Source organism: Eumetopias jubatus, unplaced genomic scaffold (assembly GCF_037043125.1).
Source record: "Eumetopias jubatus isolate StellerSeaLion01/CBP00866 unplaced genomic scaffold, mEumJub1_p1.0 scaffold_1, whole genome shotgun sequence".
In the NCBI taxonomy this organism is placed as follows: domain Eukaryota; kingdom Metazoa; phylum Chordata; class Mammalia; order Carnivora; family Otariidae; genus Eumetopias; species Eumetopias jubatus.
In genome coordinates, this window is record NW_028274807.1 from 120,841,928 (window position 1) to 120,867,788 (window position 25,861).

General features: G+C 45.4%; 1 protein-coding gene across 3 annotated transcripts in view; it reads left to right on the plus strand.

The window, feature by feature from the left end:
• Positions 1-24,929, plus strand: part of NMNAT3 (nicotinamide nucleotide adenylyltransferase 3) — a 121,063-nt gene extending 96,134 nt beyond the window's left edge. For all 3 annotated transcript variants that reach the window (XM_028099236.2, XM_028099235.2, XM_028099237.2), the window contains 3 exons: positions 12,839-13,022; positions 17,807-17,889; positions 23,772-24,929. In XM_028099236.2, the coding sequence (XP_027955037.2) occupies positions 12,839-13,022; positions 17,807-17,889; positions 23,772-24,154 (650 nt within the window). In that variant the 3' untranslated portion in view covers positions 24,155-24,929. The remainder of the gene's footprint in view (positions 1-12,838; positions 13,023-17,806; positions 17,890-23,771) is intronic.
• The last annotated feature ends 932 nt before the right edge of the window (positions 24,930-25,861 follow it).

Consider the following 25,861-nt stretch of genomic DNA (forward strand, 5'->3'; position numbering starts at 1 on the left):
ACATGGTTCCCTCCAGAGGGTGTAGGATCTCTGTCATACCCCCAGAGTGATCTGGTCTGGGGCCACATACACACAGAAGTGGAGCTACCGAGTGGTACCCACCTGAGTTCTGGCTGGCTTAGGGCTCTCTGAACCTCACTGTCAGTCACTGGTATAGTACATCAGGAAAAGTACAGGCTGACCTGCTTCGGATCCCAATCCTGCCATTTCCTAGTGTGTAACTATAGGAAAATGATACAACTTTCCTGCATCTCCATTCCTGTTCCAGTTATTATGACTACATAACAAACTACCTGAAAGTCCGTGATGTAAAGTGACCATTTTGTTACACTCACAGATTCAGTGGATCAGGATTTGGACACAGCACAGTGGGAATGGTTTGTCTCTGCCCCCACAATATCTGGGGACTCAGTTGGGAAGACCTCAAAGACCGGGAGTGTCTAGACATCTGAGATCAGGAGTCACCTGGAGACTTCTTCACGGACACATCTGGCAGTGGATGCTGGGTATTGGCAGGGATGTTGACCATAGCATGGACGGGTGGCTTCACTGCTTCACTGTGGAGTGTCTCTGCATGGGCTAGCTTGGGCTTTCACAGCCTGGCACCTGGGTTTCCAAACCAAGTGTCCCCAGACCTTAAGATGGGCGTGCGTGGCATTTTTATGACCTCACCTCAGCAGTGACATAGTAGCACTTCTACCATTCACCAGTGCTCAGCCAGGTCCAAAGGGGAGGGGCACAGAGTTTCAATGGAGGAGCAGTTGGGTTCTACGAGAGCATGTGTGCTGGGAGATGATGTTGTGGCCATCTTGGGAAAACACGACCTTGCCACGGTTCCCTGCTCTGCTGATGCCCCAGGCAAGAGGGTGGCAGGGGTGACAATTGCTGAGCACCAGCTGAGTGCAGCAAACCATTTGCATATTACCAAATTCTCACTCGTTGATTTAAATAATTCCAGGTCTAGGAGATAGAAGGGGGAGTGACTACCTCACATATCCTTCTCCTGGAGATGGCACAGGCACAGGATTGCAAGTCCTACCAAGCAAGCAAGTTTTGAGTTTTTGTTCATCTCACATCGGCTAATACGCCCTTGGCCGAAGGGAGTCTCATGGCCAAGCCCAGAGTCAAGGGCTGGGGAAGTCCATCCTGCCTTTGTGAGGCTGTGGCAGGGGTGTGGGTAATAACTATAATGACAGATGAGGAGTTAGGACCAATAATTCAATCTACCATAGCCGTTTTCTAGAACAAAGAAAACTGGGTAAGGATATTGTGGCATTACAGCTGGTGTTTAACGGTACAATCTGGGATGCAAAATACCCATATAAAGTAGTAGGTTACCAGATTGCTAATAAAAGAATAATTCAACGTGACCAGGTAGCATTTATCCCAGGTATTCAAGGACAATATACCATGAAGATATCTATTAATATAACGCATTACTAAGACAATATATTTTTATGGAACCTAAATCATCATCTCAATACATACTTAAAAGTTATTCAGTAAAATCCAACACCTACTTAGGGATTTTTTTTTTTAAGCTCTTGGTAAATTAGAACTATAAGGATACTTATCTAGCATGACATATAATGGCATAACACTTCAGAAGCATTCCCACAGAAGCAAGGAAATAGAAAAGAATGCCTTCTCACCACCATTACTTGCTAATGGCATCAGTCAAAAATAAGAAATAGGCTTATAGATAGGAGACTCAGTTGTCATTATTTGCAGGTGGTATTCCTGTATCCCTAGAAAATCCAGGGGAAGCATGTGAAAACCTAGCAGAACGAATACATTCAGTAAGGTAGTCCAGATTAAAAATAAACAAACCAAAGTACAGATTTTTCTACATAACAGTTGTAATACAATGTCATGAGCTCTTTATATTATATAAAACATATAAAAATACATATAACCTGTATCTTATATAAAATTTGAGGAAAAAAAATCATCTACCAGGGAAACTGCCAAGGACATGTGTCCCCAGGACTAACCTGAACTAGAAACGTGAAGGACACTGAGGGAGCGGTTCTGCCCCTCTGCGGAGAGACTTCACTAAATGCAAATATGAGCAGCTCCTCAAGGGAACGGTCAGTTATTGATGGGCTTTCCAGTGAAAATACCCATGGCTATTTTTCTTTATTTAACTTGAAAAAAAATATCCAAGGTTCACCTGGAAGACTAACCAAGTGCTCAGAAAGCTCCATGAGACATTAAAATACAATTTTTTCAAAAGTGATTACAGAGTGTGATGCTGACTCTAGACAGCACAATGGAACACAAAGTCTATGTAAAAAGATAATATACAGTAAGAGTAAAACACAAAATCAGTGGTGGGGGAGACACAGTATTTAAAAAAGGAAATGGGACAGTCCCTTTGTAAGTATTTTTTTTCCCTTAAGTACTTAAAGAAAAAAGTCACTTTGATTGCCTGCCTTATATATTTAGTATTCTTAAAATACTAAAGATAGGAGCGCCTGGGTGGTTCAGTCAATTAAGCGTCTGCCTTTGGCTCAGGTCATGATCCCAGCGTCCTGGGATCGAGCCCCGCCTCGGGCTTCCTGCTCAGTGGAGAGTGTGCTTCTCCCTCCCCCTGCTCTTGCACTCTTGTTAGCTCTTTCTCTCTCCCTCTCAGATAAATCAAACAAACAAACAAAAATACTAAAGATAAACCTTAGAAGGGGGGGAATTCCCCACCACTGTTTTCTTTGACCTCTAGTACCCTCCTTGCACTACACAAGCAAGTGCATTTCTGAGATGCAAAGAAAAATCACAGTAAACCTAAATGTTGCCTTTATCCTTTTGCTGTGAATAAAATAATGAAGCAGGAACCTACCCAGACTCTGACAGGGCTGCCCAGCAGCCCATATGGGACAGATAGACCTTTCCAGAGGCAGCAAACCAGTCAGTGAAAAGGAATAGGTCATATGAAAAGGAACTGCCCTTTGAAAGATGGTCCCAGCCTATAGATTCTGGCCAAGGGGACACCCTCTACTTAGGAAGATAAAATTACTGAATTTCTGGTTCTCCGTGAGCTTCACGAGCAAAATGCAAGCATAGCAGAAGAGCAGCCTGTCAGGAGAAGCAGCAGTCTGAGGACAGTGAAGGGCATTTGGGATGAAAAACATTTTTGGCCAGTTAGCGCTCAGTGGAGCCGAAGCAGCAGGGAGGCAATTTCTGGCAACCAAATAGAGAATGAGAACACCAGTCCGAGGGATTCTTCCAGAACTCAAGAAAAAGATAAGGATCCGAAAATCATAAGAGGAGATAAGGAACTGATGCAAGCAAGGGGGGCAGAGGCACAGTACTCAGTCAGAGAAATGATGGAAGCATCCTGGAGAGGACCCACTGAGGCTTTACTTCACAAGGATGTGGGGAGTCTTAGTTGACTGAAGACCCAGACCGAATGCCTGGAGTTGGGGAAGAGGTCCAGGATGTGGAGGAGAATCCTCTCTGCGGTGCCAGCAGACCCACCAGGGCAACGTTTCATACACTTGTTAAAAAGAGTTCATACACATAAAAAGACAAAGGAACAATGACTATGAACAAGAGGTGGTTCACAGCCAGAGAAGCACAAATGTCTAATAAGTCATAAAAATCACACAAATCATCCTAAAGGCAAATTTTAAACCACAAAAAGTTCCTGCAGATTGGCAAAGATGTTTTTGAATTGAGTAATCCCAGCACTAGCCAGTATGGGGTGAGGTGGGTTCTCTCATTCCATGTGGGTGGCCCTCTCCCCTTGGTCACAATTTCTGAAAAGCAGTTTAGCAAGATGTAGCAAAAGCCCCCAAAATGTTCAAGCTAGTAATTTTCCTTTCTAGTAATTTATCTTAAAAGTGTATCTAAAAATTGCAACTAAGATCTACAAAGATGGTCACAATATATTGATTCAAGCACATTATATATATATATATATATATATATATATATATATATATATATATATATATGATCTCATTATACAGCCATTAAAAATGGTGTTTTCGGGAGTGCTCATGGCTGGGGCACCTGGGTGGCTCAGTTGGTTAAGTGACTGCCTTCGGCTCAGGTCATGATCCTGGAGTCCCGGGATCGAGTCCCACATCGGGCTCCCTGCTCAGCAGGGAGTCTGCTTCTCCCTCTGACCCTCTTCCCTCTCGTGCTCTCTATCTCTCATTCTCTCTCTCTCAAATAAATAAATAAAATCTTTAAAAAAAAAAAAAGGAGTGCTCATGGCCAAGAAGAATGCTAATGATAGAGTCTAAATAAAGAAGATACAAAAATTGAATTTACATTATATGAAGAAAAACACAGAAGAAAAAGGCAATTAACCAAAATATAAACAATATTAACTTCTTGGATATGTTTTGTTGATTTTTGATTCTTTATACTTTCCAGTATACTGAAATGTTTCTACAAAGTGCGTTCATTTTAAACTAATTTTCTGTATTTACAAATATATATACGATAGAAGTTAAGTTGCTATAAGGCTTATGGTAACTCCCTACCCCTGATACCGGTTCCTAGAGCAGTTGGTGTTTGACTTTTTCAGCCGTTTTCTCTAGTATTTGTCTCTATTTTTATATAATAAGCTTATACTGTGTTTCTTGATTTTTCAGATTTAGATATTATCTGTTGGCTTCCAATTACGAAAAAGGAAGATTTAGCTCTCTCACACCCCTACCCTCACACTTCACCTCCACCACATGCTCCCAAATTGATTGGCTCACGACTCTGGGCTGAAGTAATATTGTTTACATTTATGTCTGTGTAAATGTCATTAACTAAGCCACGTGGTACACTATGATTGCATTGCATCCTGTACGAACTTCGGTTCTTCCTGGGGGTAATAATTACTTCATTTATTTGTTTCCTTATGTTCCTTAGACCTATCACTAATTCAGTCCCAAATTTTCCAAAAGATTTCAAAACTCGTCTTAGTATACCTAGACTCATCATGTAATCTGTCCCATTTTGATTCTGCTCGTACCCTTGCCGGGGTCCTCCGGCTCCTTCTGGACGGCAAGCTCTCTGTGCCACTGCAGCGCTTTCATCTGAGATTTCCCTTCACTGTTTCCCTGGGGATTCCCTTTGCCTGCTTCCTGGTGTGGCAGGATCTTGGATTTCTTGGATCCTGGGCCTTCGGCTTTTCTTGGTCTACTCCTGTTTTAGGGGAGCACATCCTGCTGCATCTTTCTGAGAAAGGATCTATGGGAGATAAATTTTTGAGACCTTGCATATATGAACACAGCTTTACTCCACGCTCCATTTCAGAGGTCAGTAAACCACGGCCCATGGGCCAACTCTGGCCCATAGTCTGTTTTCCTTCTTTCTGTGAGCTAACAGTAGGGCTTTTTTTTTTTTTTTCTTTTTTTACATTTTAAAAGGGTTGTTTAAAAAAAAAAAAGGAATATGAGACAAAGACTGTACATGACTCACAAAGCCTAAACTCTTTGCTACCTGTCCCTTAATAGAAAAAGCTTGCTGACCCCTGTTCTAACTGTTTGGTTGTTTGGCTGAATAGAGAATTTGAGGTTGGAAAGAATTTTCCTTTCACATTTTGAAGGCTTTGCCCCGCTGCCTTCTGGATCCCAGAATTGCTGTTGAGAAACCCAGGTCTGTCCTGCATCCCAGTCCTGTGTTTGACCTCTGGTTCTCTCTCTGGAAATTTTTGGAATCTTCTCATTAAATCTGATGGTCTGAAGTTTTCTGATGGTCTGCCAGTGTGTGCACTTTCTTTCCTTCAAAGTGCTGAGCACTCAGAGTGTATTCAGTGCTGAAAACTTATGCCCTTCTAGTCTGGGAAAATATATTATTTCTTTGATGTTTTCCTCCCTCTGTTCTCTTCCGGAGAGTTCTGTTACCTAGATGTTGGACTTCCAGGGTCAGTCCTCTAATTGCATCTTATTGGCGTATAATTTCCTCAAAGTCATCTTCCAATTCTTCCACTGACTTTATTGCCGCCGTCACCCACCAGAATGTTCCACAAGGACAGGAATTGGCCTGCTTCGTCGCCCTGTATGTCCCCAGCACCTAGCACAGTGCCCGACATGGAACGGGCAGTGGGTGACTATTGTTGAATGAGTGGATATTTTTCAATTTCTAAAAGTTTCTTCCCGTTTTCTGACTGCCCCTTTGAGAGCATCCCACTTATGGATGACCTATCCTCTCTTATCCTCTTGACAATACTATTTGGACTTTTTTGAAATTTCCTTTTGCTCTCTGCATCGATTGCCTTTGTGTCCTCCCAAGTTCCTGTCCTCCTGGTGATGGTTTGGGTCTCTCTTTCATAGTCAGCACTTTTCTAATATTTGTCTCTTAGACTATCCGCTCATATTCGCAAATCAGGCCCTAAATGCTGGTAGGAAGCTCTGAGTATATGGGTGAAGCTGACGGGCGTTGTGGCCATATGATCAGGCTCTGGGTCCAAGACCCGTAAATGTGAGGATCTGTAGGTGTCTTCTCCTGGGTGGGACTGCTCTTCTGGAAGCTGAACTTTATCTTCCTGTCGTAAGGATGGTATTTCTGCCCCCCTCCGCCCTGTGCCTGTATCTGGGAGGCAAGGGTCTCTCTGGTCCAACCTTGGCAGAAAGCAGACATCTAACCAGGATGGGAAAATAGGTCAGCGATTGGATCTCAGGGCTCCTTAGGCAAACTGAACTGGTCCTCCTGTGTTCGGGCCCTCTGGCACCCCGTTCTCCTGTTCCTGACCCACTCCATGCTTCTGCCACGCAAGGCACCTTGCCTCTTACCTCCTTGGCTGCCTGCAGACTCTGCTTGTTAACCGTTGTGCATCAGCTCTCCAGCTTCCAAAATTATGTTGACCTTTCCCATCCATTGTTGTCTCTTTCCCACTCTTTTTGCCCTTGTGATTGCGTATGTATTTTATTCCTTCATTGCCATTTTATTAGAACAGGGGTGGAAATAAACAAGGAATTCTGTCCACTATGTTAAAATCACAGCCATCTATTGCTATGGTAACCCCAAAGCAAGGACAGTAGAGCCTTGTACTAAGAGACGTGCTGGTCATGTTACTCAGAATTAAAAATCAGGTTCATGTCCTTCGAGAGCTATCAGTCTCATGGGAAAGACAAACAGATCTTTACTGTATAAATGCTGTAATGGAGGTGTGTCTGGGCAGCAGTGGGGCCATCGGAGAAGGACCTGCATCTACCTAGGGAGAAAGGGGGGCGTGTGAGGGGTAACACAGGGATTGTGGGAAAGGGAAGAGGCTTGAGCTCATGACCATTTGGAGGGCAAGAAGGAGTTTTAGCCCAAATTGTTATTTTTATGGACTCTCCTCTCCTGGGTGCTAGAACAAAGCACTGATTTCTCCTTGTACCACCTGCCCTGTCAAGATGAGCCAAACCATCAAAGGCGACACTTGAGCCTCCAGGGTGCCCAGCAGAGCTGCCTGGAGGGCTGCCTGGTGCCCCACCCTGTCCCTCCAGAGATTAATATGCAAGTTAAATGTATGTCAATTGCCCAAGAAAGTGGGCACTCCACAGAAGTTAGCCTCCCTTTTTAAAGTGGAAAAGAAAAGGATCACATCCCGTGCATAATATGGGACTCAGATATACAGAACTAGAATTTACTTTGCTTTCTATAACACTCACCTTGCTCTTAGGCCACCATTTCCATGAATGGTGAAAAAATTTGCCACTTCAAGGTAACTATCTTCTGATTTTAAACTCATTCTGTTACAGGTCAGTTTGTAATCAAGTTAATCTTTTGCTGCCTACTTCCCCAAAAGTGAATTAAGAATCATAAGTGGTCTGTTATCCTAGCATCTGAAAGGGGGCATCTGGCCCTGAATGCCCTCCAGCTGAGAGACGTGCCCTGGGTCTTGGGCCCTGGCCTCTATCCTCTCTGCCTCCACTACCGAAGTGCCCCCAGCCTCTCCTGGCTAAGGCACCACCACTGCTGTCTGGGCCCATGCCTGGGCTCTCCCTGGTTCTAACACCACCACGGTCCTTGGCTTTGCCCTGCACACCCTGTACCCCCTACCGACCACCACCCCAACCCATCCCCAAAGTAGCCCAGCTGACTGTTCATCCTCAGCATCTTTCACTCCTCCTCTCATGGAGCCTTGGGGATTTCTATGGATGTCTGCCATGCCCCGCTGAAGGCAGGGGAGGGGATGTTTCCTGAAGGCCTCTCTGCCCGTGCATGCCACACTGCCGTTTCTACTGCACTGATGCTCTACCGGCACAGAGCAAGATGGTCTCCTCCTAGAACTCCAAGTGGGAAGCAAAACACCAGCCGCCTGCTCTGCGGTTCCCAAAACTAACTAAGCCTCTTAGCTATGCCCTCCCTCACCCAACACAACACAAGGCTTTGTCTCCAAAGGGTAAGAGGGTGTAGGGAGCAGGTCTCGATTTGGGTCTAAATGCTTGGTCACCACAAAACTTTCCTACCAGGGTCCTCCTTATGCCTGCTGCTGATTCCTCCACTCACCCCAGCCCAGCTCCCAGAAGGGGCTTTTCCTTTCCATTTTCATATTCTCTCCTTACTACTCTGTGGATTTTAGTAAAACTGTGTGCTCTCACTCCCTAGACTCTGATTCTTGGTATTTTTTAGGGTGACTTTTAAAACTTAGATAAATCTTTCTGAACAAACCCTGATTCTAACCTTCACCAGTATTCCTCTGAAATGAGTTTTAGGAACCAGTTTCTGGAAGTTGAAAGATGAATGTCCTTTCCTTAGTCTCAGCTAGTTCTGTCATCCCCCTGGTACAGTGGATGCCTCCACCTCCGGGAAGGAGGGGCCCAAGGCAGCCAGGTTTACCAGGACTGGAAAAAGGCATCAGAGAACTCTCAGCTTCTGGGCAGGTGTGTGTATGTTGGGGAGGGGGGTGGTGTCAGGCTGCCTTCTTTGGATCAACTCTCCCACTAAAAACAAAAATAAATGGTAGGTAGAACATTTTTCAGATCTCACTGTTAAAGCCAAAAAGTGGGGATGTCTCAGACCAGCTGAGAGACAAACACCTGTAACCAGGGTGGTAAGTAAGCAGGCTATTAGAACACCAGAGCCGCTGATGGCCCTGCGGGCACTTGCCAGTGCGGCTCACCGAAGCTTTGAATCAGTGGCCATACAAGCCAACAAAGAAACAAGTCCAAGGCTTGGTACTAAGGCAAGCTGAAGAAGAAAAAGGCAAATGAGATACCAATAGGAAGAAATGGCCTCACATCAGCCTTTGCTCAGATTTGCAGCCCTTTGCCTGAATTAGTCCAAGAAGCTTAAGTCAACAACTTCATTTAAGGTCATCCATGACTTTTAATAACTCCAGGGACCTGGGAAACAGAAACATGAAGCTTCTCTGGAGGAGGGCATATCTATCTGATGCGCGGGGAAGCCCCCCAACAAATGATTCGTCAGGGGCCTTGACCCACAAGTAGTCAAAAATCACATAAAAATCACACCGTCATTTCAAGAGTTGGCAGAGAAAACGTTTGATAAAATTCCTTTATGACAAAAGCTCTTAAATGGGGAATAGCCGGGAATGTGTCTTAAAGTAACCTATTTGTCAGGATAGACCAGGTTAGTCTACCATAACAAATCCCCCAATTTTAAGAGCTTAGTACATCACAGAACGTTTCTCTCTCATCAGATAAATCCCCATGTAGATCCTGAAGAGCCACAGGGCAATTCCCTGCCCAGCTGTGTCTCAGGAATCCTAGTAGGCCCCACCCATGGCTTTGCTTCCTGAATTATAGCTTTCAGACTCACTATAGAAGAGTAGGAGGGTCAGCAAGAGTCTTTATGGCCAAGTCTAGATGGGCCGTACATCACTTTCACCACATCCCGTTGACTACAGCTCAGTGAGATCACATAAACCTAACTTCAAGAAGAACAGATATATTAGCTACCAGTGTGCCCAGAAAGGGGGGAAAAAAAGAGTTTTAATGGACACATGGCATTGTCTCTGCCACAACTGCAAAAGGATATCTACAGAAAACTTGCAGCAGACATCGTATATAATAGTGACACTCAAAAGCTTTTCCTCTGATAGTTGCAATAAGGCAAGGAGGCCCGCTAACACCACCTCTATTCGGCATCATGCTAGAGGTCTTCAGTGGTGCAACGAGAAAAACAAACAAAAGGCAGAGGGACTGAAAATACAGTAAATTTGTCAGTATTTTCAGATGGTATGTTTTGGACACAGAAAATTCAAAAGACTACAGATACTAGAATAAGAGAGTTTAGCAAGGTTACTAGATATGCATCCAGGATGCCTAAATCATACCTCTATATATTAGCAACAAACAATAAAAAGTATTTTTTAAATGCCATTTATAGGAGGAATGGGAATAAGTTAGAAAAGATGTTTAGGCTCTCTATAAGAAAAACTGTAAAACTTTATTTAGGAATATTTAAGAAGATCTAAACAAATGGAAAGATATACCATGCTTGTGGATTGGAAGGCTAAAAATTGTAAAGACGTGAGTTCTCCCTAAATTAAATTACAAATTCAGTTCAATTCCTATCCGAATTTCAGCAGGTGTTTTGGGGGTGAGGCAGGGGCAAGGAGAGGTGTTTCATTTGTGGAATCTGACAAGCTCGTTCTAAAACTTATATGGAAAATACAAAAAGTCAAGAATTGCCAAGACACTCTTAAAGAAGATGGGAGGATTTGCTTAACCAGATACCAAGATGTGTAATAAAGCTATATTAAGCCAAACAGTGTGATGTTGCACAGGGCCAGGCAAATAGGGCAAAGAACAGAACAGCAGAGAAGCAGGCCCCTTAAACAGATGAACACTTGATGTTCGACACATGGGTGGCAGAGCATAGCAGCAGGGTGGACAGGGGCTTTCTGATAATGCTGGAATAATTGACTATTCAAATGAAAAATAACTTAATAGGATTCACATCGTGCACAAAGACCCAAATGTGAAAAAACAAAACTATAAACCTTTTATGAGATAATATAGGAAAATGTCTTCATAACACAAAATGCACTGGCCATTAAAGGAAAAAACTAACAACCCAACCCAACTACATTAAAATTAAGAACTTTCGTTTTCCTTTTTTTTTTTCCATTTTCAAAGGATTCCATAAAAAAAGAATAAGGCAAGCCATAAAATAAGAGGGTATTTATGACTCATATAACCAACCAGCAAAAGGCTAGCATGTAGAATATGTAAGGAACTCTACGAATCAATGATAAAAAAGCAGACAACACAAAATATGGGCAAAAGATTTGAACAGGCACTTCACAAAAAATTTAAGCCTGAATGCTTAATAATATATATGAAAAATGTTCAGCCTCACTAGTAAGCAGGAAAATGAACTTTAAAACAACAATGAGATATAATTACACATCTCTCAGATTGGGAAGACCCTGATCATAACCTCGTGTGGCATGGCGTGGAGCAAATAAAATTCTCCTACACGGCTGGTTGGAGAGTAAATAGCTACAACCACTTTGGAAAACGGTCCGGCATTATCTAGTAAAGGTGCAGACACACCTGCCCTATGACTCAGCAGGTCCACTCTTGGATGTGTGTCCTAAGAAATGCATGCCGGCGTGTGTGTGCACAGGAGACTTGTGGAAGGATGTCCATAGCAGCGCAGTTTGTAATTGTCCAAAACCAGACTCAAACCAAGTCCATCAACAGTAAAAGAGATAATTATTTAGTATATAATCTTACAATGGAAGGTTATGCAGCAATAAAACTGGTTGGATTACATGAATTTTATTTATGTAAAGTGAAAAAGGCTGAACAAAAGAATATATTCAGTCTGATTCCATTTATAAAAGTTTCAGAAGGCAAATGAATATGTTTTTTAAGGCTACATAAATACATGGTAAAGCTATAAAGGAAAGAGAATATTATAAAAGTCCGAGTGAGGCTTGTGGTAGGAACATCTGGTGTGCCCGAAGTGCTTGTATCTTAAGCTAGGTGATGATGAAAGCAGGATATACTTTATAACTCTGTCAACCCATATGTGTTTTGGGTTCTTTTATGTGCATGTTATATTTATAATACAATTTTTAAAAATATATCACATCCTAAATAAAATATCATCCCACTACATAAGGATTCCCTAATAGCTCTCCTTAGCACAAGGTCCTGCCAAGCAGGTATGATCCCATTTCACATACAGGAAAACTCAAGTTCAAATGACTAAATATTTTATTTTTCCAGATAGGTTGGTAATTGCTGAGGGTGCACTAGGGAGTGATGGAGCTGGAGCCCCCACCCAAGGCTTTTGGGATCCTGTTCAGACTCTTTACGTGTTTTTCTCTGTAGCTTCCACAGTGTCACTATAGCTCTGAACTTAAAGTGTTCCATTCTCCAGTCCCTGAGCCATACCGCATCACTTACCAGCCCAACCCACATCTTTCCCAAAGTAGGCCTTCCCATTCCTCCTAGACCCACCACTTCCCATCTCCTTCCCACCTCCCACCTACCTGGTCCATGCTCCATCCCATCCCCTCAACTTTGATTCACAAGACCCCCTATTTGGGCGTAAGAAACTGCACGTCACTGTTGTCCCATACATGGTTAGAGGAGGATAGTGCCTCTGTTAAGTCCTATGCAGGAGGAGGTCATGATGTGCCTCCACCATATTCTGACCCTAACTGTCCACACTGCTATCTGGGCACCTTGTCTGGCCACATCCTCACAGCCTTGCTCCGTTCAGAAGTATGACTCGGGGTCAACTGGAGAAGCACGTGGCCCCTGGGGCAGCATTTACCCTTGCCTGAGGGAGCTGGCCCAGCGGGAGAGAATGCCCGAGTCTGATCCCACTCAGGATGAGGCCCAGAGAGTTTCGCACCTGCCTGGAATCAGGCGGCCAGGTACTCAGCGCTGGCACATACCACACACCACTGCTCTCCCTTGCCTAGGAATGTACCAGGTGATCGGGGGTATCATCTCTCCTGTCAATGACGGCTACAGGAAGCAAGACCTCGTGGCTGCCCACCACCGGGTGGCCATGGCCCGGCTGGCCCTGCAGACGTCCGACTGGGTCCAGGTGGACCCCTGGGAGAGTGAGCAGGTGCAGTGGATGGAGACAGTGAAGGTGCTGAGGTAACAGTGGTCATGCTTTTGTGTGATGACCAGGGGTCACGGGACACATCTGCAGAGCCCAGCAGGTGAAAGTAGGGACCAGGTATGAAGTGGGGCTTCAGCCAGTCTTTCTCAGCCCAAATCCCAGAAGTGCTTCCTCTCAGAGGGAGAGAGACCCACAGACCTACTCTCAAAGAGGGCCTGAGTGAAAACAATCACAACCCACTGCCCGTCGGGAAGCACATTCTGGAAATGCCCATCTTGTTTCAGAGGGCTGTCTCCTCGGGCGCCAGGGCAACCACCTAGTAGCTGTGAGACTAGGCGCTTACTTCTCTGAGACACATTTCTCACTTGCAAAATGGGGACAATAAAACCTAATAAGGACTTTTTAAATGTAAAGAACTTTCCTGTCCCAGAACTCCTAAGACGTTCACTAAGTGGGACCCTCTATCATTGTCGTCATTGACTAGGTTGCAAACTGCATCTAGATCATAAGCCATCTTTTCTAACTGTATAAATCCTGGGCTCTATAAATCTCAACTTTTATGTAAAATTGAAAAAAAAAATAAAGGCTATACATCTAGAAAGTTGCTCAGGATCTTTTTCTTTTGGAACTGCTGTTAGCACCCAGCAGAAGTAATTGGCGCTTTTTTTAAAAGCCCTGGGAGCCCTGCATGCTGGGGCAGTGGGTCACTGACTTGTGTCTGGGAAAGTGTCCTGGGAGTTTGCTGGAGAAGCGGGAAGCCCCGCCCAGCCTGGAGGTCAGAGGGGACAGGGAGGTGGGGCTGCCTGTCACTAAGTCGCTCCACTGAAGGGATTGCAAACTGTGGGCTTGTGTCTTTTATCTATTTGGAAGCAGTAGGATTGTCAGGGCACAGGAAGCCCAAGGGACAAGGTCCAATAATTGGCAGGCCTGTTCATCATACATCGATTTAGGTTTTCATTTTTTACTCATCTTCACAGTCACTTGGTTGAAAACTGTTTACCTTTTTCTCGTAGTAAAGGTAAACATTTAGTTACATATCTTGGCTCTGATTATTTGCCCTTTTCTTGGGAAGGAACCACCTAGAAGCATTCAGCAATTCAGTGCTACTTCAGAGCCTCTCGCCAAATTAAGAGCAGCAAATATGAAATGATTGTTAGAATCCATGCACTTTTTTTTAACATAAAGAATAAATTTACACCTAGATCATCCCTTCAGAGCAAGCAATATAGCCAGCTCTCATCGATCAAGGAGAGCAGAGGGGAAGACACACAAATCCAGCAAATCATTTAGCTTTAACATGTAGTCACAAAGATGCTTTCCTCCTCCACCCTGTGAGAGGCAGTGTGGCCTAGGGCCCAGATTTTGTAGCCCAGTTTACTAGCTCATTGACTTGGTGTAAGTGAGTTAGCCTCTCTGAGCCTCAATTCCTCACCTAATAAAATGAGGATGATGCCACCTACTTCTCTGGGGTACTGCCTGAATTAAATGGGGTGATGTGAGCAAAATACCTGGTTTATGGTAGGGGCTTCATAATCTTAGCTACCTTCCCTGCATCCCTAACACTGGCCCATAATTTATCCTCAAAACAGATAAGCCATTCCTGGATAAAAAGGAACTGACCACAGAACTACATAATATTGTCACTGCTTCTGTTGCAAGATGAAGGTGTGAGCTAAGATTTTACTGAACACTTTCTTTTTTTCCTCTCTGAGGAGTTCAGTGAGAAGTTCAGTGCTTCTCATCCCTGGCTGCACCCTGAATCATCTAGGGAGCTTTCAAAAGTACCGAAGCCTGAGTCTCATCCCAGAGACTGGGATGTCGTTGGTCTGGAGTGGGGCATCAGAATTTTTAAGAGCCTCCTGGTGATTCTAATGCGTGGCCAGGACTGAGGCCACAGCCTCAGTCACAAAGTATGTGAATCAGGTTTATGATTAGTACCAAGATCCATCCAAACCAGTGGGTCCTGGCTGTAGGAATCACAGGGGAGGCTTTTTTAAAATGCTCATTTCCCTCCCCCACCACCCCTGCCACCTGCCCTCAGAGATTATGATTTGCGGGTGGGGTCTAGGCATGGGTATTTTTTTAAAGGTTTCCAAATGATTTATTTTGTGCAGCCAAGGTTGAAAATCCACTGATACAAATAGACAACACAGTTTTGCTGGATAAGGGATTCCATTTTTTTCAATATTTAGAAAAAATTAGAAAATTTGATCGCTAATGTTTTCCTAAAATTGCCAAAAGCATTTAAGATTGAAAATCTGATAATCGTAAAGTTAGGTGATTTTAGAAGCATGGGAGTAATCCACCCCACCCTTTGCTCCATTTAATATCTTCCTGATAGAGACCAACAGTGTCACTATGACAAATGTCACTATGAAGTAAATTCACAGTAGGGTTCATTGAGGATTCTTTTTCTCCTTATGAGGTTGCTTATTTTTACTCTTAATTTTTTTTTTTTAATCTAGGCCAGCTTTCATGCTTTTAGGACGTTTGATAACTTATTTTGCTCACCTTCTCCCCACGCTGTGGGGGGAGGTCATTAGTCACAATGCCATTTGATGGGGTCCATCATCATCACCATCACTATTGTCGTCTCACGTATCCCTTTGCAAGCATGATCTTAGGCTGTCCTCCTTTTACAGATGAAGAAACGGGTTCGGAGAGGCTAAGTTCATCAAAGTCACAAAACAAATGTTTATGGTCCCTTTCAAACCAGTGATCTATGGGGGGGCGGGGGGGGCACAGTGGGGCTTTGTACCTGCCACAGTGACCCTTTAACCAGGCATCCCTGGAGACTTGCGGGCCTGCGGAGGGCAAGAGAACTCATTCCCAGGGTCAGCCCTCAGGCCCAGGGCTAGGCACACTGGGGCGCCACTCAGGCAGACAACAAGAGGAAGCCATGGCCACTGCCCCACAGAGGCCGAGTGGAGGTCAGTGAGGAAAATAATTATTCACACATCAGAGTTCAGAGAGCCACCTAATATTCAAAGTAGGGTCAACTTGAAGTAGGAGCTTCAAGGTAAGTAAAATAAAATGACAGTCACCACCTTTACTGATCACCTGTTTGTGCCAGGCTTTTTTAGGTAGGTAACATCTAGTTACCTCAGCAATTCTGAGAAGTAGGTGGGTTTAGTCCCATTTTACAGATGGGGAAATGGAGGCTCTGAGAGGGTCAGTAACATCCGCAGAGTCCTACAGTTAGAAAATAAGAGGTGAGACTCAACACCTACTTAAGTCTGATGCGAGATTCCAGACTAACTCAGGAGCGAATCCTCAGACTTGAAGCTTACCAAAACCAAAGCAGACAATAATGGAAACACAGAGTCCAGCTAGGTCCTAAGAAGACTCTACTGAGTCTCTGAGATCATCGGGAAGGACTTTGGACCAGACTTTAAATGTATTTATCCATCCACTCCTTCCATTGTTCCTGAATTCAGCTGACTTAAGGTAAGCAGTTCCTGAGGGCTAAGCATATAAGGATGAATTAAATGAGCTCACAGTTCACAGAAGAAGAGTTAATGTTGATTGGGCCCTTTCTGTGGATGGGCCAGTGCGAGGCCTTTCCATGAATCCTCAGCGCTTAAGGGGTGGGTGCAGTCGTCATCCCCCATTCTACAGATGAGGAAACTGGAGGCAGATTGCTTAAGGAGCCCACCAGGATTCCACAGCTACTAGCTGGAAGCAGAATTCCAACCACGCAGTCTAATTCTAAAGCTTAACCTTTACACTCTGCCTTCGCCCAGTGATAATCAGCACTGGGCCACAGCATTTGGCAGGGTAGAAGCGCTTTGCTGGTCTGGTGATGCTCGGCAGGGAGGTTAGTGGAAGCATTAGCTTCCACGATGACCAATAAACAGATGAGGTCAGTGAAGCTCTGAGAGTGTCAGTGACTCTTCCAAGGTCATACAGCCAAGAAAACCTAAACTCATAACCCACCGAGTCTAGCTGCAAAGCACCTGCTTTTCCTACCAGGCACTGCCTCCTCCCAAACACAGCCCTCGTAGATGTACAATTCAGTAGGTGGAAGGTGGAAGATTGCACTGATACAAGACGGGACTACCTGTGTTGGATCAGGTATGTCTTGATTTGCACACTGATTGCTAAAGGAGCTAGGCGGAGATGGTGTAAGTCTAACCAGATCTGAAATGCTAACACCAAATGAGACTTACTCCGTCCTGCCCACTGTTCAGTGCACTTTGCATACATAGCTCCTTCAGTCCTCGTGACCACTCTGAGAGGCACGCATGATCACTCTTCCTCATGACGCAGGTGCTGAGTCATCTGCACAGAGACCTGTTGACCGCCCCCCACCCCCCCGCCAGGGTCACCCAGCTGGCCTGTGGGGGAGCGAGGATTCAGCCTAGACTCTTGGTTCGCACTCCGTGGAGTCCTGAAATACTAGTGAGCTGTGGGCCACGCCCTGTGTAGTAACTTACTTACCTAAGGTAGGCATTATCCTGGCTTTACAAAAGAAAGGTTTTATTTTGAACTCAGGTCTGTCTGATTCTCATAGTCCATGTCCTTAATCTCTACTCAACTTTTTTTTAAGTGAGGTATTAAAAGACAATGTTAAAAAAGTAAAACCATGCTCATTTACCCCTCCCACCCGGGCTCACGGAAGGCAGTGGATGGCCAAGAGGACCCTATCACATCCGCTTTCCATCCCAGCCCCCAGCACATAGTATAGGCCCCCCACAAACATTTGTGGAACAAGCTACCTACCTAAAACGGACAAAAGCAGGTGGAGAGTTGAAAACTGAGACCCCCGGGTGGCTTTGGGGGGACGGACACACCCTGAGCCCGTGTGTTTGCAATGCAGGCATCATCACAGTGAACTGCTCAGATCTCTGCCCCAGACGGAAGGCCAGGACCACGGCAGGGCTTGCTCCGTGGCCCCCACAGGTGGGTGCGGACCCTCTTGTCCCTGGGAGGGGGAGAGGTCAAGGATTCACGGGACCCACTCCCAAGCACGGATAAGGATTCTGAGGCCTGCCTGGGGGTGGTGGCACTTCCCAGGTTGAAAGGTCAAATTCAACAATCCGCCACCATCCCTTGTAAATCGGGTTGCTAATTTAGGATTTTCTGCTCCAAAGGGGTTTACCTACTCTTGTGACTTGTGCTTGTGACGGGGATTACAGTCAGGGCTACACAGGGATAAACCGGTGGGTGATGCTGGGTGCTTTTAAAAGCCTGAGCCTTTCTGAGTACGAATATGCCACTCTGACCCTCAAACAAAAACCTCTTTTTAGGGGAATTTCAGTCCATATGGACTGTCCTTTCAATTTGTAACCCTGGGTTTCTACCCTGTTGTCAACTCCAAGATTGGTAGAATCTTACAAGTTGTTGCTTCGAAGTATCTTCCCTCTCTAATGGCAGCCCAGGTACTAGGGGTCAAGTGCATAGGCCCCTCATGCAAATAAACCAGAGCCCCTGGTGATGCAAAGGCAGGATGTGACATGGTCTGAGAATCACCGGTCCCGCCAGGCTGAAATCCAGCAGGCCCATCTGTGGGGTTTCCTACTGCCGGTCTCCCAACTGTGGGTGGTGGGATACCAGTTCCAGATCAGAAGGGCTCAGGAATGTCACAGGTAAACCAACCTAAAATGGTTTCTTTCCTGCAGGACTTTTCAGAGCCTTTACTATGATCATGTGCATTGTGACTCTCCAAGAAAGGGAACTAGCTTGTGGCCATTACCACTTTTTAATCATAGGACCCTTTTCAACACATATTGGTGCCCCCTAGAACACAGTATCCCACCCCCCCAGAACATAGACGCTCTTCTAAAAGAACTCGAAAATGCCACCAGGCCCTAAAGGTTTCATGCAGCAGTCCCCAAATGCTGGTCAAAGGATCACTCATGGCAGAATCACCTGTGAGCTGTATAATAATTCCCAGGCCACACCCCACACCTTCTAAGTGGGAATGGGGCCTGGGAATCTGGATATTTAACAGGCACGCTGGGATTTGCTTTCTAGCCAGTTGGGGGAACTGCACTAGAGTAGGAATCTAAGAAAGGAAGAGTTACAGCATCTCCTGTATAATCAGCTTTACAATGTTCACTGTATTCCTCTGGTCTGTCTGCCTCTCTCCCCCCGTCTCCCAGTCATGAGCACAGGCAGCCTTCATTCTCAGCCTCTGCCTTCTTTCTGGAGCATCTCTGGCTCAGCAACTACTACAGAGTTAAAGAGACACTGATGATCACCTCCCCAGGCTGGGCTCTGGACTCAGGTGGAAAACAAAGATAGCCTGCCCCCCCCCCCCCGCCCCAAGGCTAGAGACAGGCTGTGAATGGTGGGGAGTCCAGGCATGGATTAGGAAGGCTTCCTGGAGGAGGAGACACTAGTACCAAGGCTCATAGGATCAGAGTACCTTATCTGGGATTAGGGGCAATTTCTGGGCAGAGGGGCAGCTTGGGCAAGGCACAAAGGCAGGAAACAGCATAGGTGCTGGGCATTCCTTGCTGCTGGGGAATGCTGGAGCTTCCAGTGACAGGCAGGGAGCCTCTAGTGATGCGGGCGGGATGGCACACACAGGCTTCCAGCCTCTCATACTTCCCCTCTCTGCACCTGCTTCCAGAATCCCTGCCTCAGCTCTTTGCCTGGATGTCCCTCCCCACCCCCCTTCCCTTCGACTCCCCTTTTGAAAACCTATCTGTCCTGTTAGGACCCAAGTTGGACCCATGTTCCTGTGAAACTGGTCCCAGCTGCTTTCACGGAGATGGGCTCTTCCCCTCCCTTGGCCAAAGCTCACCCACATTCTTTTCAAATTTATTTTTCTAGGGGCTACTCTGCTTGGCCCTATAATGTTGGGAGTTTGTTCTTTATCCCCTTTCTTGCTACTCAGACCCTGAGTCCTGCTCATCTTGTTCTCCCCTAAAGTAGCTGTTAAAATAGAGAGTTTATGTTGAATGAAAAGTGGGCTTTTCAATTTACCAAAATATATTAGGGGCTTTAAAAATGCTCATGTCCTTTGCTTGAAATATTCCCCTTCTAGGAATCAGACTGTGGAAATAATTAGAAATTGGGACAAAGATTTATGTAGAAAGATGCTTATCACAGCAGTTTTTAAGCAGAAAATAAAAGCAACCTCCCTGTTTAAAGTATAAGGGAATGTTTAAGTAAATTATTCTGTATACATAGTATGAATAATTGAGACAAAAGGTTTTTGGAGAAAGGCTTATGAGGTAAGTAGAAGAAAATCAGGATATGAGCCTGTGTATATAATGTCAAGTATATAAAAAAATGTAAATATACTTGCACATCTTTTGCATGTCTAAATAGAAAACAAAAAATACATGAAAATATTGAGTTTTTGTAGAAAGCAGAATTGTGTTCTACCTTAAATATGTATTTTCCATACATTTTATAATTGACACAGATTTCACGTTTGTAATCGGAGAAAAAAATAACAACACTAGAGCAATTAAGAAGACAGTGGAGTTCTTCCTCAGCATAAATCTGGCTTCTGACCAGGTGGCTTGTATGTTACAGTGACGTATTTGTAAAGGACCTTTTTGTGTGCTGTGTATTTTGTTGCTCACTCGTCTCCCTGGGACTGCAGATTACGGGCTGAGCTCAGCATGTTCTGGCTGCCAGAGCCCTGCTTTGCCCATCACTCCCGTGATTTGTGGTCCTCCTTGGACTGACCCAGTCATGCAGACAGCCCAGTTCTGGGCTGCTTGGGTGTGACACTTTGGGATGGATGATGCCTCGGTTGGCCCTCTAACAGCCCGACAGTGTGTGTCTTTTGTGCAGGTGGTCCCTGTCCTTGACTGATGAGGCTGAGCACGGCTCAGCAGCCTTCCGAGGATTCCCTTTCCACACAACCAGAGCAAGCACCCCCCCCCCCCCGCCGCTCCCCCCACACACCGATTACATCTTGCACTGATCTGTTCCACGGTGGCCTTGTCTGGTTAATCTGGGCGCCGCCCTTTAATACCTGGCTTCAGCTCTGGTGTCCTGTTCACCCAGAAGTCTCACACTCCTGAGTGTGTTTTCATGGCCACAAATTCACATTGCATTCAGTCTGTCACTCAGTTTCCAGAACTTCCACAGGAGGTCATCCCCATTATATAACAGAGGAAGCCAGCCTGGCTGCTAGAACTCTCCCAGGCTTCCAGCAGCTCTGAAACTGGAACCCAGGGCTGACTGACCTCAGGGCTGGGTGTTCTTGATATAAAGAGTTAGGGCAGCTGGACATCCAAAGGAAAAGGTCCCGGTGGCACTTCCCTCACTTTCCATGTAAATCTCTGCTTTTAAAGCCTGTGGCTATTCCAAGAAAGCACACTGCCCCCCAAAATGCCCACGGATATCTGATGTATGTCACTACATCGTGGTTAAGACGAATCAAATCGGCAGCCTTTATTCAACACCTCAGACTTACGTACTTGGACTTGGACAGTCAGTACCCAATGTGAAGAGTTTGTAGCAGTGATGTGAATGGATCTGAAAGAGATATGTAATGGTCTCTGAGGACTGCCCAGAGTGGGAGGCTAAGGCATGTGTTGCCAGAAGTCATTACCCCACAGACATGCCTTTGATTTGGGGGATGGGAAGGTGTGAGCACTTGTCCCCTGTAGGCAAGAGCTCACGGTGAATTATATTCCTGTCACTGTTAATAAATCAAACAGTGTCTAATATTGAAGCCATTGTGTGGAAACTGCCCGCACAAAAATCCACTGAGAGAGGAAGGGGGTATCTTCTGCTCTTTGGGAGGAGGGTGTGCTCCAGGCCTCAGGAGACCCTACAATTAAATGCCCATTGTTTAACCTCCCCCATAGGAAGAGCACATAAAAATCATCCATTAGTTTAAAAGGTCAAAAGCTGGTTTCTTGCTATCTTACAATGGTTGAATAAATAAGATACTGGAGTAGAACCTTACAGATGCAAAATAGTCCAACTCCACATATGTTGTGAGCAATGGGACCAGCCCAAAGTAGTGAAAAGTATGTTATTGAATAATTTTTAAACGCAGTTTTATTGACTTTAAAAATACTCCCTAAGTGTTGAATAGATGTGTCAATGAATGGGTTAGTGGATAAGTAGGTGGGTAGGTGGATGGGTAGATGGGTGGGTGGATGGATGGATGGTAGTTAACACCTATCACACTCTGTTCCGAGCACTGATCTAAGTACTTTATACTTATAAGCTCATTCAATTATAAAATAATCCTATGAGAGAAGTACTCTCAATATGCTCATTTTAAAGTTGAGGTCACACAGCTGTTGAATTGGCAGAGCCAGGATTTGAATCTAAGGTGTCGGGCTTTAAAGTCCTAGTTCTTAACCATGGACAGTTCATGAATACATGCATCAATGTCTGGATATCATTTCATTATACCAATATTATGCTGCTAGAGTGTTTGAAAAGTCTGTAATTTTCTCTGCTGCTTCAAAAATCAGTAAACAAGTCCAGTGCCCACTGTTTCATGGATGGGGAAACTGAGGCCCAGAGAAGGATGGATCAGACCCACAGCAGCCCGTGCCCGACTGAGGCTGAATTTAGACCTCCCCATGACCCCTCCAGTTTCTCACTTTCCATTCCACAGCCGGTCTGGTGCTCCTTTATAAACTCCTCTCTCCGATCCATGTCCAGATTCCTTCCAAGTTTCCACAGAAGAGGAACGGGCTCCACTGACCATTTACATCAGCTCTTTCCCCAGCAGCTGGTATCCCTGAAACTCCTCCCAGCTGAGGTTTCAAGGTGACTGAGAGCTGCCAGCGCTGTAGGAACACAGCCTTTGCCATTTACTGGAGCTAGACTCGGCTTTCAGAAGGACCGGAGATCCTAGTGGCTGCTTCTAGCATGAACTTGCTTTTTCTCCTTTCCAGATTAGCCCATTCCAAAGGGACAGGACCTTGAAGAGTGCCAGGAAAATCCGGGAAGGGCTTCTGGGCTCTGATGAATATACAATCCCCCGCCAGCAGGAGGCGGCAGAGCCCAGCAGTTACAAATGCCCCACCTGGTGGCTGGCTGGCTGGCTGGCTGGCTTGAATCCTGCCTCCTCCTCCTAGACAGTGACCTTAGGCAGATATCCCTCTCCGCAGACTGCTCCAGAGACCCCGCACAACAGTAACACCTACCTCATGAAATTGTTCTGAGGATCAAATGAGATTAAACCCATAAAGTGCTTAGCGATGGTGCTCACATTGAGCACCCAGTAAACGTTAGGCATCCTTTTATCATCACAGCCATCATTCTGTTAGAACAAATGCCAAAGGATTATCCACACTGATCAGTTGTTCTAGAGCTATGTTATGTTGAAAACAGATGAAAAGGTCACTAGCTGTTGATTATCCAAAGAACCTTTATGCTGAGATTTTACTTATAGAAGAACCAGGTGTTAGGGCTGAAATAGATTGTGAGAAAGGCGGTGACTTGCCTGAGGCCCACAGCTTGCTGGTACTAGGGATTTTACAACCTTACCTTCTATCAGAAGACGGGTTCACAGCCGCCTTTGGACCACTCTGCCATGGGGTCCAGCCACCGCAGACAGACTTTGGTATAATACTGGAAACAAACAAACAAAGCTGTTGTGTGTTTCTTGGCACTTTGCCAATATTAAACAAAAGATTTCTTGATTAAATTATTACTTACCACTGTATGTCCCTGGAGTAGCTTCAGATTCACTTACATGCTTTTTCTTTTGCAGTCATGAACACACATTGAGTTCCCAGTACATTCCAAGAAAAGCATCTTGTGCAATTTTCAAACGTAATATGATGTTATCTTTACTGGCCATGGCCCTTCTGTAACCTTGTTGGGCTCCACCCTTGTTTTTCCAGCTGTGCCCGAGCTGAAGCTCCTCTGCGGGGCAGATGTCCTGAAGACCTTCCAGACCCCCAACCTCTGGAAAGATGCACACATCCAGGAGATAGTGGAGAAGTTTGGCGTGGTGTGTGTGAGCCGGACAGGTCACAACCCAAAGGAATACATCTCAGGCTCGCCCATCCTGCGCCGCTACCAGCACAACATTCACCTGGTCAGGGAGCCCGTGCAGAATGAGCTCAGCTCCACGTACATCAGGCGGGCCCTGAGCCAGGGGCACAGCGTCAAGTACCTGCTCCCAGACGCTGTCATCAGCTACATCAAGGACCACAACCTCTACACCAGGGACAGTTCCTGGAAAGGCAGCAGCACCCAGAGGAATGAAGGAAAGACAGACTAGGGAGAGTTAGCCACTCCTCCATAGAGCTTCTCCTGACGAAAGGGCAGTTAAGGTCTTTGGCTTTTTTTTTTTTTAAGGCAATGAGTTTATTTCAGAGGAGTCTTCTGGCCCAGGAAGAGATAGCTTCTTTTGGGAGAAGGAGCAAGTGCCTCTGTCAAAGCAGTTAAAAGGGTGTGGCAGGTCACTAGAACTAGAGGACAGCTCTCAGAACCTGTCGCTGCAGAGGCCTCCTTATTCGGTAACCGGTGACTGGGGCATATGCACTGAAGGCAGTTCTGTGCCAGGCAGGGCCCCTGAGGGTCAGATCAGAACTGCCCACACACGTTTGCTAACTAGGACCAGGTGCAGCATGCTGGTCTTGATTAGAGAGACTTGACAGGACGCTAATTACCAAACAGTGGGCTTTGTCAACGCCTTGTTCCAACAGAATAATACTAATTGAGGAGTCAGAAATTTGGAAGCCGCTCTTTGCCGATTTACATTGAATCTTCCCTCAAGAACCACCGTCTGCCTGCCCAAGCTGTAGATACCATTTAAACTAAAATCTTTCTAAGGAGTGACCCTCAAACAATATTTTTGATACGGCAGATATCTTTAACGCGACTTCTTTTATAAATGCCAGGGCTCCTGATTTCCAGGTTTCTAAAAAGGAACTGAGGTAAAACAGATGCCTTGGCTGTTTTAGAGGATCTTTTTGAACGTTTTATGACTGCCTGCCTGTTTGAATATTGGCAAAGGGATAAATAATAAATTGACATCAAAAAATACTAATGAAAAGTCTCTTTTTTCTTCCTTTGTTATACATATATATTTTTAAAGATTTTGTTTATTTGACAGAGAGAGACGCAGCGAGAGAGGGAACACAAGCAGGGAGAGTGGGAGAGGGAGAAGCAGGCTTCCCGCCGAGCAGGGAGCCCGATGTGGGGCTCAATCCCAGGACCCTGGGATCATGACCTGAGCTGAAGGCAGACGCTTAACAACTGAGCCACCCAGGCCTTATGTATAGTTGTTGCTCTTCTTTTTAGCTACCCCGTGAAACTGGCTACTGTACCAATACAACTGACAGGAATTTAAAAGTTTCTATTTCCAGCTACTAGCAGTGGAGGAAGCAGCTGCTTTTCAACACCCTGCAAAGAGTGCTCTAATCTGAAGCGCTAGGCCGAGGGCTCTGTTCAGGTGGGCCCTAAAGGATGACAAAGAGGAGCTTCACATGTGTTCATGATGTCATTCCACTCCTCCTCAAGAAGAGGTTTTAATTGGCCTAATTCTGTTCGAGTTTACTCTTTACACCTGCTCACTGAATGACCGAATGCATTCAGAATGTACTTCTCCATACTTTTACCCTGGTTCGTCCTTGCTGCAGATGTAGTCATGCAGAAAAACAAAGGGCCAGCCAGAAGAATCTGCTCTCCCCAAACATATCCCAGCATTCCTGTGGGTGTCCTGATAGCCAGGAGTAAAGCAGGCAATCAGGATTTCCTGGGGCTAGAGTACCGGGGGTCCCCAGGCCCCCAGCCCTGCAACCTCTAATGCTGCTAGCCATTCCCCACCCTGACTGTGCTCTGCACCCCAAGGGGTCTCTACGAACCTTGATAATGCAGGGGACTAGGAATCAAACAGCCTTGTCCACAGCAAGCTGTGTGATTTGGACCAGCTCCCTTCCCTACTGCAAGTCTCGGTTTCTGAAACTCTGAAATGCGGCAGTTT